This window comes from Arvicola amphibius, chromosome 1, assembly GCF_903992535.2.
Source record: "Arvicola amphibius chromosome 1, mArvAmp1.2, whole genome shotgun sequence".
Taxonomy (NCBI): Eukaryota; Metazoa; Chordata; class Mammalia; order Rodentia; family Cricetidae; genus Arvicola; species Arvicola amphibius.
This window is the reverse complement of record NC_052047.1, coordinates 127982775-127997981: the sequence shown is the minus strand read 5'-3', so window position 1 is coordinate 127997981 and position 15207 is coordinate 127982775. Positions and strand designations below refer to the sequence as shown.

Genomic DNA, 15207 nt, shown 5'->3' with positions numbered 1-15207 from the left:
GTGTGATGTGAGCATTTTAATTTCATCTATGGCCTCTCAGTTCACTTATCTCAAGATGACCTGCCTGGCAGTGCACTTGAGGCAGCCTATGAATAAAGTTAATTTCCCATCACAAAACCAAAAAGAAAAAGAAAAAGAAAAAGAAGTCTAGCAGCCAGCAGGTGCTCAGCACAGGTTCAGTGAGATTGCATGTCTTTCCAGGCTCCCCAGCAGAGCTGGCCCTCACCCCATTCCTGCCGTCTTGTATCTGCTTCCAGCTTGTGGTGTGTCCCCAACTGCCCCGCCGGGTTCTCAAGTCCCCGATGTGACTCCGGTACCTGCTCGCAGCTCTAGATCAACTTCCAATGCGTGCAAGAATATTTATTTAGACATGAATGCTCCCCAAGTGTTCTCTGTAATAACCGAGACTTTAATAACATCTTTAATAACAAACCTTATTATAAGCTAATTAGTCAGCCACCTCCATGCTCGTGCCATTAAATGGAGCATGGCAATCTCACAAAGCATTTGCTACTGCAAAAGAGAACTGGACCAGGAGTAGCATAAGCCTGGAAACTGGGGCGCTGCCACTGCTCCCAGACCTCACCTGATGCAGGTGCAGTTTCCAGATCGGAGAGTGTGTCTTCAGAATAGGGAGCCTGGATCCTGATCTGCCAGACCTCCGGGGTGATTAGGAAGCAGCCTTTGCCCCTCCCCTCCCTCCACCCCCAGCAGTGGGACAGAACCTGATTTGGGAAATGCCATGTGGCAAACCCTGAGTGGCCAGGTCCACCATTCTCTTCGCCTGCATCCCTGCCCTTGCTTCCTGGACTGGCTTTTACTCATGAGTACGGGACCCAAAGGGCGTGCTGGGGACACTTCCAGCCTGCTGCAGTTTTCTGCTCTCTGGGAAGACTGTTCCTATCTCTTCAACCTGCAAGCCTCTGGTGCCTCTATTTGCCTGCCTAGCCTCACTCATGATTAGTAACTTCAGCTTGCCCTTGCTCACTGATGAGGGGAGTCATGGATCTGCTTGTCATCGAGCTTAGCCAGAACTGCTGTGATTACCTGCAGGAGACCTTCAGAAGGTCTGGCCTGTGTTTCCTCATAGAAGGAGAAGGGTCATGACAATTGCCACCCAAGGTCCCAGCTCCTTTGCTGCCACTCATCTATATAAACCTGGCCCAGCTAAACAGGGCTTGAGGAGGTGCAAGAGTTAAGGTAGGGGTGGTTGTGGGTAGAAGATTGGCCTGGAAACAGATGCCATCACGCAGCATCGGAAGGTCATGACCTATGCTGTGTGGGCTTCTTGATGGTCTAGCTGCAAGAGTCACCCACACTCCTGGACCATCTATCCGAGTAAATAGGAACTGGGGGGAAACCATTTCTTAGGTCTGTCACTGCCCCCAGGAAAAGCACACACCACCACCCAACTCAAATCTTACTCAAGTTCTCTTTCCTTTGTGTCCTTGGGCAGAGTATCTGGGTTGCCAGATGGCCACTGGGTTCTAGAACCCTCTGTCACCTGTTTATCTTTTCTGTGTATTGCTTCCGGGATTGGGCTCTTGCTAGCCTGCACCAGGGGCACACACCCCACCCCACTGCTGTTACCCGATCTGTCCAAGTAGACAGTAGACCAGAAGTTTCACCTCCCACTTGACCCCTACCCTTTCCCATAGTCACTCCCTAGCCTGCTACCCCAAGACACTATGCTCAGAACCTCCTCTATCATTTCTGCTCCAGTTTTTTTCAGCCCATGCTAGTTGAGCACCCGTCCTCACCACTACACTCCAGAGGGAGCCTGTCAAGGTCGCCTGTGACCTCTGGTTAGCCAGTCCAAGGGTCACTTTTCTATCCCATCATCATTTGGCTGATACCTACTCTCTTCCTTGAGTGCCTTTCCCCCTGGCTCCAGGCTGCCCCAGTTTTCTTCCTCACCCTGTCGCTAGTTTAGGTTCCTTGTCTGGTCCCTGCCCCCCCCCCATGCTGAGCTCCACACCTCTCCTATGCTCTCCCATTCTCTCTACCATGGCTCTCAAGATTCCACCTCATTTCTTCTTCTGTGCTGATGTTGTGCACATCTGTTTCCAGCTCAACAGCTTCCAACCACAGACTTGTACACTAATAGCTTGCTCACTGCCTGTGAAGATGGAAAATAGGTATCTCAAGCAAGTATGGCCGTAAAGGATTCCACCCACCAGGACTTCTTCCCTTCTTCTCTTGGACTTCCTATCAACACATGCTTCATCATCTGTCTAGAGCTCAAACCAAAGGCCAGCCTTGACTTTAAGACGGTCTTGCCACCCACATTGAGCTGCTGGCAAATACTACAGACATATAAAGCTTTATCTTTCTCTGTTGTGGAAACAAAATACTTGAGACTAGACATTGATACAAAATAGAAGTTTAGTGAGTACGTGGTTCTGGAGCTTGGAAGCCTGAGATCATGAGACTGGCATCCACTCTGGTACCTAGTGAGGCGTCCTGTGTTGACTCAGAGCAAGTGAGGCAGCTTGAGCCTCCTTCCTCTGCTAGACACCAACATATCATCTAACCCTAATCACCTCCAAATTCCATTAGATCCAACTCTATGGGTTCTGTTTCCAACATGTGACATAAGCTTTGGTGGGCCACACATAAACTGTGACTGTAGGCTTCAACCCTTGCCCAGAACTGCCTCCAGACTGGGCCCAAGCAACTCAGCCCAGCCTCCTTTCTTCTCCCTTCCCTTTAAGCATCCCCTTTACCCCATGGCCAGTGACTGCAGTGTGATTTAAAAGGTAAATTGGCCTGGGCCTGAGGCTCAATGGTGGACTGATTTCCTAGCATTCACAGTCATGGGTCTGATTTTCAAAGCAGAATCTTTAAAAGCCAGAGAATTCCACCGTATCTTTGAGAGATGCACAATTTTCATGTATTGAGCTTTCTTAAAGTGAGGCCCTTCCCGTTCAGGAATAAGTAGAATTCAATCTGGGATCAATGTTGTTCTAAGCCAGCGGTTCAACTCTCAGGAGTTAGTTCTCTCCTTCCACAGTGGTTGTCAGGCCTGTACCGAAAGGGGTCCTGCCCACTGAGCCACCCCACTGGCCCCATTTCACAAACAGGAGACCATATTTCTGATAGTCTCAGTGACTCTTTAAAGCCTTTGGGCAAGGGCAAGATACAGTCTTGGGAAAGGGACTGGACCAGGCTGGGAGAGGCAGGAGGTGGGGAGACTCACCCAGGAGGTGGAACTTCTGAGGGGACAGTAATATGAGCTCATCAGCACTGGGCAGGAACACAGGGGAAAGCTTTGTTCTTCCAGGTACTGGCATGATCAAAATAGTGTGGTATGACCAGGCATGGTGGCTCACGCTTTTAATCCCGGCACTCGGGAGACTGAGGCAGGCGGATCTCTGTGAGTTTGAGACCAACCTGGTTCTACAGAGTGAGTTCCAGGACAGCCAGGACACAGAAAAACCCTGTCTTGAAAAAAACTAAAAAAAAAAAGTGTGTGGTGTTGGCACAGCATGGGTACTGGGTATCTGGGTTGGTGGGATGGGGCAATGGGCTAGGAAATAGAGCTGCATGTATCAGAAGACTTGGAATGCTGTGTGGGTGAGCATCCCTCATCTGAAATGCTGCTGGGACCCAGAAAAAAATTGGAGTACTTTTTTATATTTAAGCTATTTGCATATGCAAATGAGGTATCTTGGGAGGGACCCAAGGTTAAACAGGAAGTTCATTTTTACTTTATCTACACCTCAGACACAGCCAGGAGGTAATTTTTATGTGATGTTCACACCTGTGTTTTGACTGTGGCTTGTCACATGAAGTCAGGGGGCAAGCCTGCTGCTTGTCAGCACTGAAGGAGTTTGCGATTTCAGAGCATTTTGGGTTTTGGGGATTTTTGGTATCCTCATAAAACCAGTGGAGAAAGAAGGAACCACCTGTCGGGGTTCAAAGCAATAAGCCAGTCACTGAGGAAATGAAGTCAGATCCCTTACCTCACACTGTCTAACAGCTGAACCCTAGAGTCTGGGTGGACCGACATAAACTTCCGTAAGTGTGTTGGGGAAATACAGAGACAAGAAGCAAAGCTGGAGAAGACCGATAAATGACTCAACCCACTGCAGAAATGTAAGGCAAAAGCAGCTTTATCCATAATTGCCAAAACCTTGGAGCATCCAAGATGCCTTCCTTCTGTAGACTAACGGACAAACTATGGTCCTCCCATATCTTGGACGTTTCTTCAGAAATAAAAACAAATAAACATTCCAGTCATGAGAAGACATGGAGGGACCTAAAGGGCTTATTGCTTGGTGACAAGCCAGTGGGGAGACTCACTGACTCCAGAACTACCACATGACTGTGGGAACAGGAAAACGGATTAGAGGCTATAGTCAGCTTAGGGGGCATAGGAGGAAGGTGAACAGGTGGAGCCAGGAGAGTTTTAGAGACTTGAAACTCTTTTGGAGGGCACTGAATGGTGGATGTACGTCACTATAGAGTTGCCTGGCCCATGGGTGTGCTGTACGAACAGGAGTCATGGGGCTCGCCGTGAGCTTTAGTGAATAGCAGTGCTCAGACTCTGGCTCCTCACAGGAGGGCACGAAACTGACTGCTGAGCTGAGGGTAGGGGCAAGATATGAGCACTCTGTGTCTGATAATCAAATTCGCCGAAAAGCAAAACCTATTACTGAAAAAGAAAGTAGTTGGCTTTGCCAACCATGGAACAGCCAGGATTGGTAGCCTGGGTACATAAAGAATCTCTACTAAGACATAGAGAGACTGTGTGTGTGTGTGTGTGTGTGTGTTGCATGGTATGTGAGTGGTGTGTATGTGTGTGTGCATGATGTGTGTGTGTGGTGTATGTGTGTGTGTTATATGAGACTGCATGGTATGTGTGTGGAGGTGTGTATGTGGTTTATATGAGTGTATTTGGCATATGTATGAGAGTATGTGTGTGGTGTGTGTTGGTTATGTGCATGGTATGGTATGGCATGTGTGGTATGTGTGGTGTTTATGTGTGTGGTGGAGTGTGTGGTCTATGTCTGTGGTGCATGGTATATGTGTGGGGGTGTAGTGTGTGTCTGTGGTGTGGTAGGTACAATGTGTGTATGTCAGATGTACGTGTTCCTGTGGGGTGTTTACATGTATGAATGTCACCTGGATATCCAAGGTTGATCTCTGTGCCTTCCTCTATTGGTCTCCACCTTTCTTTTTTGAGGCAGGGTCTTTCATGGAGCAGCTAAGCAGGCTGGCCAGTGAGTTTCAGGGATCATCTCTCTCCACCCGTGCCCCAGTGCTGGACTTGCAGAAGCACGCCATGCCGAGCTTTATATGAGGACCTCCTCACACTAGCATAGCGGGAATGTGATCCACTGAGCATTTCCCAGGTCCCTGAGGTATAGGTTTAGAGAATGCACATGGGCTAGGCTGAGACACGGGTGAGCGAGGAAAGTACCAGAGAGCCAGGACAAGGACTTGAGCTCTAAAGTCCAGAAACCATATATGAGGCTGTACACGGTGCTGTGCACACCTGTAACCAATTCTGTGGGGGCACAGACACAGGACTGCTGGGACTTGCCGGCCACGGGCTCAGCTCCTAGTTCAATAACAGGCCATGTCCCAAAAGGACTAAGATAGAGAACAGTAAACCAGGACACCCAGCATCCTCCTCAACCTCCAGAAGAACCTGCACACATGTGTGCCCACACACCACACAGTACACACACCACACATACCCATGACACATGCCACATCACACACATATACCACACACTACATACACAGACATCCCACACCACACATTCTACACCCTACCTACCACACACACACACACACCACACCACATACACACACATGCCACACCACACACACACACAGATACCAGAGACACACACACATACACTACACATAGACTAACACATACTACACACACACACATATACCACACCACACATGCATACCACACATTCTACACCCTAACACACACACACGCACACACACATACACACACACACACACACACACACACACACACACAAGACTGAGGAATGATGCAGCCATACATACTCAGAGGGGAGGAAGCAGGAACAGTTAATAAACATAGCATCGCCCAGCTCAGTGGCATTACAAGACAATAGCACACAGTATGGCCATGGGATGGTTAGCTCTTCAATGCTTTACAGCATCAAGCATTGGTAAGGCCTGGGATCAGCATCATGGGGCTGACTCAGCACCTGTCATTGGCCCGAGACTGACAGCAGCCTGAAATCCTCTGTCCCAGAGCCCGCTGTGGCTCAGTGATGAGACCACAGTGGACACCTCTCCTCTGCTCCACTCTTAGGGCTTCACCTTGGTAGCTCGAGGTTGGCTGTGGGACTTGGCATACAGTACAAGTAGGACGTTCCCTCCCTTTCTGCCTTCCTTTTTTTTTTTCCTTTAGAGTTGCTAGATGTTTACCTCCACACTGCGAAGCATGAGGCATCCCCTCCCCTCCCATCTCCTTCCCCCCTTTACTCCATTTGCCATCACCACGGTTTCTTCTCTTATCACCACGTCTCTCTTGCCTCCTGTTTAGCGGCAGGACGAAGCCTGAGAGGCAGTGAGAGGAGGGACAGCAGCAACATGAGGGAGAAAGTCAGGAACGAGAGGGGTGCGTTCACTCATGGAGACGGTGGGACAGAACTAATGGGAGATCACCAACTCCAGTTGGAATGGGACTGATGGATCATGCGACCAAACCCGTCTCTCTGATTGTGGCCAACAGCGGGGGCTGACTGAGAAGCAAAGGACAATGGCTCTGGGCTCTGATTCTTCTGCATGGACGGGCTCTGTGGGAGCCTTCTCAGCTTGGTCGATCACCTTCCTGGACCTGGGGGGAGTTGGGAGGACCTTGGTCTTAGCATAGAGTGGGGAACCCTGATGGCTCCTTGGCCTTGAGAGGGAGGGAGGGGAGGTATGGGTGGAGGGGAGGTGAGGGAAGGGGGAGAAGGAGGGGAGGGAAGGGGGAGGAGGAGGGGAGGGAGGGGGGAGGAGGAGGGAAGGAGATGGAAATTTTTAAATATAAAAAAAATAAACCATGAGAAAAAAAAAAAAAAGACTGTCTGGAGCCCTGGGGGGAGGATTGCCAGTAAAGTGTCTGCCAGGCAAGAGTGACCACCCGGGTGCGGATCACCAGCACTCACACCAAAAGCCAGGTGTGGCGGTGCACCCTGCCGTCCCACTGCTGGGGGGACCCGGTGGGGCTCACTGGCCAGCTAGTCTTGGCAATAGGTGAGCACCAGGTTCCACAAGGTGGAGAGCAATCGAAGACACCCACACGCCTCTGGCCCCACACTCGGAAATCTAAACACATACTACATAGTTGAACATGAATGCGTGTATACAACACACACCAAGAAAAGTTTTTAAGTATTTGGGAGCTAGGTGTGGTGGCGAGTCCAGAATAAGGCAGATTCAATTCAAAGCTACCCTGATCTATATGATAAGGTTTAAGCCAACAACAACCACAAAACCCAGAGCAAAATAAAACAAACCACATAACAACAACAAAATTCAAGCAAATCCAAATCTGTTTAGTATTTTGTCCTGGTTAGGGTTTTGGGTTTTGTTTATATCAACTTGACACAAGCTAGAGTCATCTGGGAAGGGGGAACCTCAATTGAGAAAATGCCCCCCATCTGATTGGCCTATAGGCAAGTCTGCAGGTTATTTTATTGATTATTTTATTAATTGGTGGTTGATGTGGGTGGGTCCAGCTTACTGTAGGAGGAGCCACGCCTGGCTTCAGGAGCTAAAAGAAAGCAGGCTGAGCAAGCCATGAGGAACAAGCCAGTAAGTAACATTCATCCATTGCCCCTGCCTCCAGGTTCCTGCCCTGGACTCCAGCCTCAACTCCCTCAATGATGGTGTTACCTGAGAACTGGAACATGTTGGTCTCCTTTCTTCCTCTCATCAGGACTGTCACCTTGTAATGAGCACAGTAAACTATGCCTTTTAGACTTGTCTAAAAACAGCTTATTCAGGATCCCCACTATACCCAAAGCTGCACCTGATAATCAGAACTTAGTGGCCTCGCTCACTCAAGATAACCAGACTTAGTCCTAGACCCCATGACACCCACTGGACAGTATATAAGAGACCAAGAGCAAGGCTCTGCTCTGCACATTTGTAGAGACCCCACCTTGATCTGCTGGGGAGTTTCCCTAGGATCTTAGCCCTCAAATCAGAGTCTTCTGTTAGAGACTGAACCTGACCTTCAGCTAAGATAATCACGCATGTGAACAGCCCTGGGGAGATTAGCTTAGGACAGTAGTTAGGAATTTAGAGCGTGAGCCTTGTGTGATGACCTTCATCATAGCGATATAACTTTTGTTATACTCTGTGTATCGACCTTCCTGCTCGCGACACTCCTTCCTTAAGACTGAGTCTGTAGCTTACGGCTGGCCACAGAGGAGGCCTTCGATGGTGGTCTATAGCCCGCTCCCCAAGAGATGTGCTCTGTTTTGTAATAAACCTAGTGGCTGTAAGGATTTGTGCCTGGTGGGCATCAGATACCAACACTTGCCCTTTCTTGAGTCCCTTGAGATCGCCCACACTTGCCACGATCCTTGTCTTGAGGATGATGGAAAGATTGGAAATTCAGAGAGGTCAAGAACTTAGCCCCAAACCACGCAGAAACAAGTGTTAGAAAATAGCCCACCCCAGTATTCCTCCAGCTCAGAGTGCTCCAACTGGTGAGATATCCTGACTCACAACACTGCGCACGCTCAGAGTTAAACAGTCCACAGCACATTTGCTCTGGCTACATTTGACTGTGCCGTGGGTTACTTTTGGTCACTGTAACCACAATACCTGGCAGTGGCAACCTAAGGGAAAAGGATTTATTTGGGTTTGTGCTTAAGTCCACCATGGTGGGTGAGGCAGGCTGTACAGCTCGTTCTCGGCAGCAAGGATATGACAGCAACTGCTTACGTCATGGCGGACCAAGAGGCAGAGAACGAGACAGGTTGAGAGGCAGGGATAACGGGTCCAAGCTGTAGCTACCTTCAGTTGGGTCACACTTCCTAAGGTGTCCACAGATTCCATAAAAGCACCACCAGCTGTAGCAAGATCAAATGTTCAAAATTTGAACCTGTGGGGACATTCCATGGGGACATTTAAGATTCAAACTATACACTAGCCCATCCTTTTCAAAATACTGGTTGTGTTAAAAAGAAATCTGTGAAGTTGATTTTATGTTCCTCTACAACAGTGGTCCTCAACCTTCCTAGTGCTGCAACCCGTTAATAGAGTTCCTCGTGTTGTGGTGACCCCCAACCATAAAATTATTTTTGTTGCTGCTTCCTAACTAATTTTGATATTGTTATGAATTGTAATGTAAATGTCTGTGTTTTCTGATGGTCTTAGGAAACCCCTGTGGAAGGGGTGAGAGACCCACAGGTTGAGAACGGTTGTGAGAATGGTCGCTCTACAGCGAGCTTTGAAAATTATTCCAGAGACCGCTTCTGCCACATGGTCTTTCTAACACAGTTGTTAGTAAACATGACTGCAGGCTAAAATCAGCCCCTTGTCTGCTTTGTAAATAAAATGGGGAAACTCATTAGTTCCCTTATCACCCACAGGATGAGTTAAATAGTTTTAACAGAGACCCCATGGCCCCAGCCGCAAAGGCTTACATTTGTGGCCCCTTTCAGGAACTTGTTTCTAACGCACACCTGTTTGCTTCACTTAAATTTGCCCAGGGCTGCCTTCCATCCTCTGGACCACCCGCTGCCTCCCAGCCTCTGCTCCCCATAAGGTCCCTTCCATGGGGTCCAGGAACTCTCCCAGTTCTAACAGGCCAGCTGGCAAGTGGCTGGGGGCCGGGTGGCGCTTGAGATGAGGACAAGGTCCTTCCCTCGATCCTGACGCCTGCTCTGCTCCACAGGCCTCCTGGGAATGGTTGCGCACATGATGTACACACAGGTGTTCCAGGTCACCGTGAGCCTTGGCCCTGAAGACTGGAGACCTCATTCTTGGGATTATGGGTGGTCCTTCTGGTAAGTGACCTTTGACCTTCAGGTACCAGAGTCTGAGTAATGCTGAATAGACAAAGGAGTGTCTCAGGACCCTTTGGCTTGTGAATGGCAGAAGCCCAGGCTGACAAGAACAAGGGTGCTTACTCATTGGTTTAAATCAGAAGCAAGCGTGTGGGTGGTGTATGGGATGGGGGTGAGGGAGGAGGCTGTGTGCATGGACACATACAACTATCTAGGACTCTGGGTTGTGACAATATCCTGCTCCATCAGCCTAAGCAGAGAGACCATGGGACTCAGCGGTAGTAAGCAACTTCCCCATGGCCAGTGTGTCCCTGCTTTGCAGAGATGAGGCCTCTCTTTCTCCAGCATGGGCTGAGGTTCCCAACTTCCCTCTGATGGGCACAGGTCCTTTTCTTTCCCTTGAATGGTCACAGCAACTGGGGAGTGGCTCGAAAGTGGCGGTCAGCTCAAGCAGGCCATCCTCTGGAGCGTGTCTAGGTGGACGGCATGCTGCAGGTCCTGATTCAGGCACTGCTGGCTCCAGATCTGGTGACTTCCTCAGGGATCTAGTCTCTCTCCCCTTCCTCAGTCTATCACAGCTTTGATCGCAAACAGCTTTCCTCCCAGTGGTGCTGAAGATGGTTGCCAAGCACCGCTCCAGGACACCTTACAGATAAATGTACAGCAATCGAAAAGGGCAGGGTGGGGGACAGGAAGGGGTAGGAAGTGGGGGCCAGGGGAGGTGAGAGTGGTTTTGTTGGCTTATGGGACCACCCGTGAGCCAATGGTTTACATCCTGGGGAAATGAGAAGGAGCTGAAGGGTCATACCCAAGTCTCATCCTTTCCATGGGGAGTGGAAGAGGTCACAAGGACACAGGCGACAACGGTGGAGCGAGCTGTTAACGGACAGAGAGTGTTTGCCCACACTGTTGCTGGCCTGGCTGTCTAGACCTTGTCCTGGTGGCTGGGGACAATTGTTGGCTGGGTTATTGAGCTTATTTCCTGAGCACTGTGACTCTGGGCATACAGTGGCTATTCCATGGTGCTGGAGATGCAGCAGTGATGGCTGGGGTCTCACAGGTCCTAACAGGGCTCTGGGGCAGTTGACTTCAGGAGACTCAGGGAACTCAAGAAACCTGCCTGAGAAGCGCAGCCCTGGTAGCAGAAGGGACCTGCGTCCATTGGTCTGGTGGCCATTGGTGATGAGCAGCAGGTGTTCTAGACATGGTGCTCCTTACCTGCATTCCACAGACTTCTTAGACTCCTACCACCAAGGACACAAGCAGCCTGGGTCACATGAACAGTGAAGTGACCTCCTGTTGCAAACGTGGGAACCACAGCTCAGAAAGGGTAAAGTGCTTGCCCTGGGTCACACAGCTTTAGTGCAGCCCTAGGGTTTGTCTACATCCCATGGCACCCAGCAGCCCCGGCTTTTGTTGTTGACCATGGGCCTTGTGTTTCCCTCTGACCTGGCTCCTCTCCCCATACTGCTTCCGATATAGCACCAGATTCCACAGGGCTGATTCAAGCCACCTACCACGAGGCCTGGATTAGGGCTAACACATCTCTTCTTGTCACAGAGGCCTGCGGGACAGACAGCCCCATTCCTCATTCCTTGTCTGTGGGGCCCCACCAAGGCCAAAGGAAGCCATATCTTCTGCTTCATATATGAAAGGCCATTTGTTATAATTCTTGCCTCAGCCTCCCTGGCTCACTTCAGGGTGGAAGAGACCCCACTTTGAGTGAGGAAGTCCCAGCCTCCAGCTTGAAATCCATCAGGAAGAATAAGACTGAGGACCCTGGGACACTGAGCACTGAGGGCTACTGAGAATTCTCTGGAGGATACCTGTGTGTGGTGGCTGGTCCCTAGGGACAATGACATTTCAAGAGACTCGGGTGGGAACTGCAGCCTGGTGTGTGAGGTCCTATGTCACTGTGTGCACTCTGTGTGTCAAGGCCAGGAACAGGGGTTGTGGCCCTTGCTAGCAGCTCTCATAGACAGAAGCAAAGAAGAGGCCATGTTTTGGAGTCACCCTGGCTGAGATAGCCACTCATGCTTGGCAGGCTTGTTGGTATGTGTGAGGTCAGCTTCTGTGAACAACAGTGGCCCTGAAGGACCCCCGCCATCAGCATTCAGTTGTCCACAACCCAGATGTCTAGTACCCACATTTGGGGAGCACGCCAAGATGCTTTTCTCTTTGGCTGTCTCACTTCCCCTTAGCCCACCCAGAACACGCAGGACAAGACAGTGGTGGGCATCCAGTTGGGAGCAAAGGCCAGGTAGAGTAAGAGCTGAGTGGACCAGCAGCTCCAGACCAGACGTGGTGAGTGCCTCCCCCGTCCCAGCCTGCCTTTTCCTCCCAAGAAGTCACTGGCCCCACTTAGGAGATCAGAAAGGTAGTTAACAGTGTGGAGTATCTGTCCCTAAGGAGGCCCACAGTTAGCCTCAGAGGCTGCCCACTGCCTTAAATACCAGTCGGCCTGGGGGAGGGTTTTCTGGGCCTGAACCTCAACTGGTAGTTTTCTAATAGCTGCAGAGTTTAGACTGTCACATGGCAGTGCAGGTTTCTGATTGTGGCTTGTTGGAAGACCTGCCTGCACTGCACCTAACTGGCTGTGTTAGGTGACAACATTGTAGCTCAAGCAGAACCAAGAGTGACTGACCTCTGCCCTCCGGCTCTCCCCATTCTCCACTGTGTCCCACTGCCTCCCCTGGCCGATGCTGCTGGGAAAGCCAAGAGAGTGCAGATGTTGTCCTGAGCAAACACTGGCTTCTCTGAAATACCAGGGGTGGGGGGGGATTTGGGGGGGAAGCAAGCCCCATTCCAGGCAGTCTCTGCAGACTGTAAACAAGGAGAACAGCCAACCCTAGTGGCACATTCTTGAAATTCTAGCATTTGGGAAGTGGTACCAGGAGGATTATGAACTTGAGGCTAGCCTGGGCTACATATGAGATCCTGTCTCAAATACACACACACACACACACACACACACACACACACTTGAAAGACCCAAAGAGGCTAAATAGTTCAGCCATGCCACACAGGAGAAAAGTGAGTTGGGTCCCTGAAAAATTTGTCTCCTGGCCGGAGGTGACTCTACCACCAGCCCCTTGTCTCATGCCCCACTACTGCCCTTCCTTCCTTTCCCATCTCCCTGACCCCATGGGAGCAGGAACCTCTGGGATGTTTCTTTGATGAGACTGCTGGACACCCATGCTGCAGGCTGGTCCCAGCAGGTACCTCTGCTGCAGCACTCCAGGATTGCCTGAGGGCCCCAAGGCCACTGTGGGGGTTTTGCTGGGTTGGCTGGTGTTCTTCCCAAAGGCTGTGGTCAGCTGAAACTCTGCTCTCCTTTTGTCTAGGATCAGTACAGGGAAAGGGCTGCAGCTGCCCATGGGTGTCCTGACGGCTGCACCTTGGAGTCCCAAGACCCTGCAGCCATTTTGTTCCTAATGCTCTTGGGCTCAGAGGGTAGCCTGGGGTAGGCATTGGTCCCCTGTCTTGAAAAGTCTGCCCTCAGTCTGCAGCTGTCTGCGGGAGTCTTCCCTTGGTGCTCAGCTATGGTCTCCTCTCTGAGCAGAGCCTGGGGTCCATTGCCGAGTGGCAGACTGTTGCCTTTGGATCTACTCTCCAGCATTTCTTTGTGTCTCCCAGGGGATGGATAGAGGAGGTGGACAGCCGCACTCTCTTGTTATACCACCTTCTCTCTCGTCCCCAAGTGTCCACTGTGCTCTTAGCTGTGAAACCAGGCCAGCCACCCCCATACTTCCCTGCACCAGCTCAGCAGTGTGAACTGCAGACACCAGAAGTTTCCAAGCCCAGAGGCTTCAAGCTATGCCCTGTGCGGGTACCCGGGGGCCTGGAGAAGATGGACTGAAAGATAAGATTGATGGGGTATAGCCTGAGCCCCACCCCCCAGCCCATGAGGGGAACACTGTCTTCTTATCTGCTCTCTTTTTTTCCCTTTTTATCTGCTTTTAACCATCTTTCATCATCCCTAGGTTAACTCATTTGCTCCCTTACTCAGAACCCCCTCCTTGCCTCCTTACCAGGGAACTCTATCACCACCAGTGCCTGGACCTTCTCACTTCAAGTGACTTAATCAACATAGTTCCTCACAAGCGTGTCCAGAAACTGAGTGACTCCTCATGGGAATGCCTAGAGGCTGTCTCTATGGTGATTCCAGCTCCTGTCAGGCTGACAATTAACACTGACTCTCACCAGCTGCTAATGGAGATGAACGAGTAAAGGCAAGTTTTGCTGCTCCAGTCACCCAGCTGCCCCCATTCAGGGGATCCCTGTGGTTCTCCACCCTGGGTAGCATGGAAAGGAGAGTGCTGAGGATACAGCCGAGCTCTTACTTTAGACCTGGCTGAGGCCCCTGGCTTCCCCACTTGCTGAGTGGTAGCAGACTAGGGAGCCCCACTCACAGGTCAGCAGCAAGCCCTCCCATTTGGTGCAGTCAAGACCGTGTGGGATGCATGAACTTGGCACTCTTCCAGATAGAACAAACACCCCGTGCATCGCCCTTGGAGGCATCAGTGGGGAGCCAGGGATTTTTGCCAGCTGACCCAAAGCTGATGAAAGCACCTTCCTCATGGAGTCGTAGAAGGCAATGAGAAGCAGGATGGCATACTCCTGCCTGTCCCTCTGCCAGGTTATGTCAGCAGAGGTGTGGTGGGCAGCAGGAAGACTGACCCCTGCCCAGAAGAAGTCAGGAATCCCTTACCACATTAAATGGCAGTAGTGGCCTAGTGGGAAATTTTGGTTCTTTTTTTGGGGGGGGTGGTCATTTCGAGACAGGGTTTCTCTGTAGCTTTGGTGCCTCTTCTAGAACAGGCTGGCCTCAAAGAAACTTTGGTTCTTATGCCTTCTTGCCAGTTACCAGGGGTGGGGGCTCTTTTTCTTGCCAGAATGTGATCAAAAGAAGCCAGCTGAAGTAGAAGGATCAAACAAGACCCAGGATCTCACCAGAAATGCCCCCCCCCCAAATGAGCCAAGCATGATGGCTTACCCCTGTAGTCCCAGAATTTGGGGAGGCTAAGGCAGAAGGGTCCATGTGAGTTCAATCAATGCTAGCCTGAGCTACCTGGTAAGGTGCAGGTTAGCTAGGGCTGCAGGTGAAGACTATCTCAAACACATAAACTTCCATGGGCTATTTACAGATCATCCCATCAACGACAGCTGAATGTGCATTGGTAAAGTAGCATGCCAAGAC

The 15207-nt window shown here is 50.6% G+C and overlaps 1 protein-coding gene across 4 annotated transcripts in view; it reads left to right on the top strand.

Moving 5' to 3' along the window:
• The window catches only part of Gsg1l (GSG1 like), a 199125-nt gene that overhangs the window by 149345 nt on the left and 34573 nt on the right, over nt 1-15207 (top strand). For all 4 annotated transcript variants that reach the window (XM_038333044.2, XM_038333034.2, XM_038333025.2 and 1 more), the window contains exon 4: nt 9896-10007. In XM_038333044.2, coding sequence (XP_038188972.1) covers nt 9896-10007 — 112 coding nt within the window. The remainder of the gene's footprint in view (nt 1-9895; nt 10008-15207) is intronic.